Source organism: Anopheles bellator, chromosome 1 (assembly GCF_943735745.2).
Source record: "Anopheles bellator chromosome 1, idAnoBellAS_SP24_06.2, whole genome shotgun sequence".
Lineage (NCBI taxonomy): Eukaryota > Metazoa > Arthropoda > Insecta > Diptera > Culicidae > Anopheles > Anopheles bellator.
The window spans coordinates 49,112,134-49,116,596 of record NC_071285.1 but is presented as its reverse complement, the minus strand read 5'-3'; the positions used below and the strand labels follow the sequence as shown (position 1 = coordinate 49,116,596).

Below are 4,463 nucleotides of genomic sequence, written 5' to 3'. Positions count from 1 at the left end.
AAATTACCCTGTAATTTTTATTTTTTCCATTATTTAGCGCATGAAGCTTAAAATGTTCAGTAATAAAATAGTGTTAAAATATTAAACATAGAGAGTCTTTATGAAAACTTTTAATTACTCTTTTTGAGATGGCCGATTGCTTAAGAAAACAAAACAAACAAAAAAAGCTATATTCCACGATTGAAAACATAGTAGAATAACTCTTGCACAATAAAGGCAGTGCTCTTGGAATACTTTCGGAATCGAACCCACAGTCAATCACAGTATAGAACGAAACGACGCCGTACATTTTGACTTCCTCTTTATTCGCTTTGATAACTGATAACAAAACAAACATAATAATTACATAAATACAAGTCAACAAGTCTCACTAGACTGGGAAACGATAGAAGATGATACGACAGAGCGTGCGATAGTAACGTGAAGTGGAAGAAAGACGGATGAGCTGACGAAGTGTGGCGCCCATGGCTCGAAACACCCGGGAGTCCCGGGGGGAGTCGCCCCGGTGGTGTGTGCCCATCATAAACAGTAGGCCCCACGTAACACCGGCTCACCGGGTGGCCGGCTCCCATCATGCTGATACGTTGGCTCGTGGCTGGCTCCCTTCTGAGGAAGTCTCGCGGGTTTCCTATCGGTGCCCGGGGTTTGCGTAATCCAGGAAATGCATACGGCCGCCAACATTGAGCCGACGTTATCAGCCAAGTCCGATCAACAGGAAGAGTTGAAGAACCCGCCATAAAACCGGTTCTCAAACTCCCTCAGCCAGCAGCAGCCGAGCCATGCTAGGCGATCGGCCACCCTGCGACGATGTAATTCATGGTTTGCTCCCTTTTTCCACATGGCGGCCCCTCGGAAGCGCCTCCTCACCGGTACCGGTTCACTCGCCAACTCCCATCGAATAAAATTTCCATTTCGCGTGTTGCTCTCCTCGACGCGGCAGAGTCCTGATGGTTCGCAGAATTTCGGTAATATCACAGTTTGCTCGATGGAATGCTGACGAAAGACCGGGCGGAATCGGATCGAACTCTCCCCCCGGGAGTCCGTGGATCAAGGTTGTGAAAGGGTGAGCAGGTGGGTAGAAGAAAGAGCCCCTTGCTACGGGGCGGCTACTACTTGGCTAGATTGTCCTAGGCACTAAGAACGGCAGGCAGTTGGGTCGAATTGCCTCCACGCGGGCCGTAGGCCGCGTGGTGACTGCTGGGTGGTTTCAGCTCCGCTCCGATTCTCCGGTCTGACCTGACCTTAGAAGTGTCCTCCCTGGTGGTGGCTGACGGGGGCCGTCTTGTGTACGACCGCGTTGAAGCCGGAGTGCTTGTCGGCGGTGTAGTCGACGGTGCGCACCGAACCGTCCGGTTCGACCAGCGAGTACTGACCCTTGACAACGTCACCATCGCGGGTCTCGTGTTGCGACTTCACGTCACCGGTGTGGAAGTCGTTGACTCCGTACTTGAACGCGTACTTTGGTGGTGCCTGGTGGAGAAAGGGCGGAGGATCGGTCAGAAGGTACGATCAGCGCGAGCTTTGGACCGGTGAAAGCGCCCGATGCGCCCATTAGCTGGCGACGGGACTCCAGCCCCACTTACGTAGTAGTCAACGTGCTCGTCCTCGTGATACTCGTGGTGTCCGTGGTGTCCATCGCCGAGCGAAATGCGAGCCACCTGCCCGTACTCGTGGCCACCCTCCAGCTGATGCTCACCGTAGTAATCACCGTATCCACCCGGGAAGGCCGCCGCAAACGCGATGATTGATGCAAATACCACAAACTGAAAGATCGAAACCGAAGGGATGGGATGAGAAATCGATTTTCCGATGGACACTACCCATTATCGCATCGGTCGCGCAGAGGAGATCTCGGATCTCAATCTCTCGCCCCCCGCGACGTGTGGAACTCTAATTGGTCCAATCCTTCCTCGAACAGGCAAACTTGTCCGAGAGCACCCAAACAGGGGTTATAAACCTGGCGGGTCGTAAAAAAAAACAAACACCACCATACACTGCCGAGTTCCGGTTCGGATCGCGCAGCGGGTCGCTGACCACTGGCCCAGACCGGACCAGAGCAGCAAACCAGCTCTCAACCGAGGGCAACGGTAGAAAGGCTCGCAGCCCGGGCCGTCTGGGGCAGACGGATCGAGATGAGGATGGTTTTCCCTCCGGTTTTCCTAACCGGTAATTATGAAACCGCCACCGGGGTGCCAATTGTCGCCTTGTTAGTGTGGCGAACTGTAATTAGGTAAAATTTATGGCATCCTGCACTATTTTCTATCCGGCGTGCTTCTATGATATAGATGTAGTAATAGACAACAACAAAATAATTGATCAGATAATGGTCAATCGCAGCTAATGAATGCTAACTGAAAGGTAAAGGCGCCCTTCGCTTTACTTGATGACGTTTCTATTTGGGGAATATATCCCCCGAATCAAATCTAAACAAATCTTAAATTAGGTTGCGTCTGTGTCGATCAACAATTTTGGGAATTAGTTGACGTTCTCAACCCTCCATCGCAATACTTGGCGTACTTCAACAATGAAACTTGTTTTCACTAACTCGGCCTGTTTAATTGCTTAAATGAAACAATTTCCATAAATCATTCTCAATGTAACGGCTAATTGTAACACGAACAACATTATATCATCAAGCGAGGGATATTGCTGAAAAAAGTTGTTCAAAACCAATAGAAGAATGTGAATGAGATGCCAGCTTCTCAGAAAGAACTACGTCTTCTTAGCGACTTCTCAGCAAGAACATGATGCACCTCATGTCGTAGATGTATGCTCGGTCTGTTTATTCTATGCCAGGGCGTCCTTATGGATACTAACTAGTCTTGCTATCGATCAGAGTCAAGATCGTACATCTTTTCCACCAAAACGTCTGTTGTTAAATTTCAATCGATTGGATAAAGCGTCGAAAGCAATAGAAAAACATATTTCCATTTTGTTTCAGTTGGCACTAGGAGCTGATCAAAACTTGAGCTACTTCAACTTGGAGCCATCGATCTACTAGTCTATCGTAAGCTCCTCGGGTTGACACCTTCTAACACGACCTGCGGTTTCAATAAATCCAATCCAATGGCACTCAACATTCTCTGTACTCCAAATAGTTCCTTTGATGAGTCACCACAAAATCCTTCCACGAAAACTATGAACCCGAATCGTTTCGTACACTGATCACGCGCATCACGCCTTACCTTGAAGGCCATTTTTGGTGGGTGAGAGATTTGGGCGCGCGTTTTCTTGCTTTGCACTTTGCAACGGTTTGTCGGACGTTTTCCGCGTCGTTTTTCTTTTCTTCCTATCGGCGAGGGTGCACTGCACTGCAACAAACGGACGGTGACTGACTGATGGTTGGCTCCGTAGGTTTCACCTTCTTTATATAGGCCGAGCCGACCGATCGGCGCGAGCGCGAAAGAAAGCGAAAACCGAGGCCGCGAGGCCGCGAAGCCGCAGTTTTCCACCGCAGCACCGTACACGAAAAACACGAACCACGGCGTCACGATACCGCGATCGTCGCGAGGGTCCCCTTCACGCTGCTCGCGTGAACCGCGTGGCGACCGCGATGTCAAGCGGGAAGCTGAGGAACCTGAGGTGGAGGTGCCTCCCGCTGGCGAAACCTAGCCGGCCAACCACGCAGCACGTGCGACGCGAGAAGATGTGTGCTCGAAGAAAGGGAGCCTCACGCGGTGCGCGGAGCCGTATGCTCGGTGCTGCACTTTGCATTCAAACGGTGCGCATCTGTGGAGCGTGTGATTCGAAACATTTATTCATACGCAGGACGCGCGCTTAGCATCGAAAAACGCATTTTTTCTCTATTAAAATACAATTATGAACGCAGCGCCAGTGCATAAAATGTATTTCCCGACCGAAGGGGAATTTCCGAAACTATGCTGCCCCGTCCGGGCTTCGGGCCGAGCACCCATCCGGATCGAATGACCATGAATCTGCGTTGGGGGTGCGCAAATCTGCACAAAAACAACGCAAAACCAGCAACTGCTTCAAATCACAGCTTCAAGATGTGCAATTATAGAGGGGCCGTTGCGAAAATGTGGTCCAGTCCAGTCACGGCCCGGCAAATTGCCTGGGCGCCCCCAACCCACCGACCCGGCACTGTTTCCACCAAAATTGCCCCACAGTGCGGTTACGACTATTATTTGCATCCGAAATGGATGTCGCTCGCGTATTCTAAGAACAGCGCCGCTGGTTCCGCTAAATTATCATTCCACGAACACACACCGAGACACGGGCCAAGCCGGGGGATCACGATCTGGGACACCACTGGGTGAGGTCACTTTCAGGGATAAGGTCACCGGCGACACCAACTCAGGCCGACGATTAGCGCCCTCGCGGCCTCTCGCCTCGCCCGTTGCATTAGTTCGCCACGATTGTGGCGATTACGGTGGGCGAAGCGCGCGAAGGTTGCCAAAGCTGGCCGCGACCGCTTTTTTCGCCAGCTTTTCCCAAAAAACCGG

At 51.1% G+C, this 4,463-nt stretch overlaps 1 protein-coding gene across 1 annotated transcript; it reads right to left on the bottom strand.

The window, feature by feature from the left end:
• Positions 1-1,242: 1,242 nt before the first annotated feature.
• On the bottom strand, positions 1,243-3,294 carry LOC131214979 (cuticle protein 19-like). Its single transcript, XM_058209336.1, has 3 exons — positions 3,186-3,294; positions 1,584-1,763; positions 1,243-1,470 (listed from the first exon to the last, which is right to left on the bottom strand). The coding sequence occupies exons 1-3, from the start codon at positions 3,195-3,197 to the stop codon at positions 1,243-1,245; spliced, it is 420 nt and encodes a 139-aa protein (XP_058065319.1). The 5' UTR covers positions 3,198-3,294.
• Positions 3,295-4,463: the final 1,169 nt, after the last annotated feature.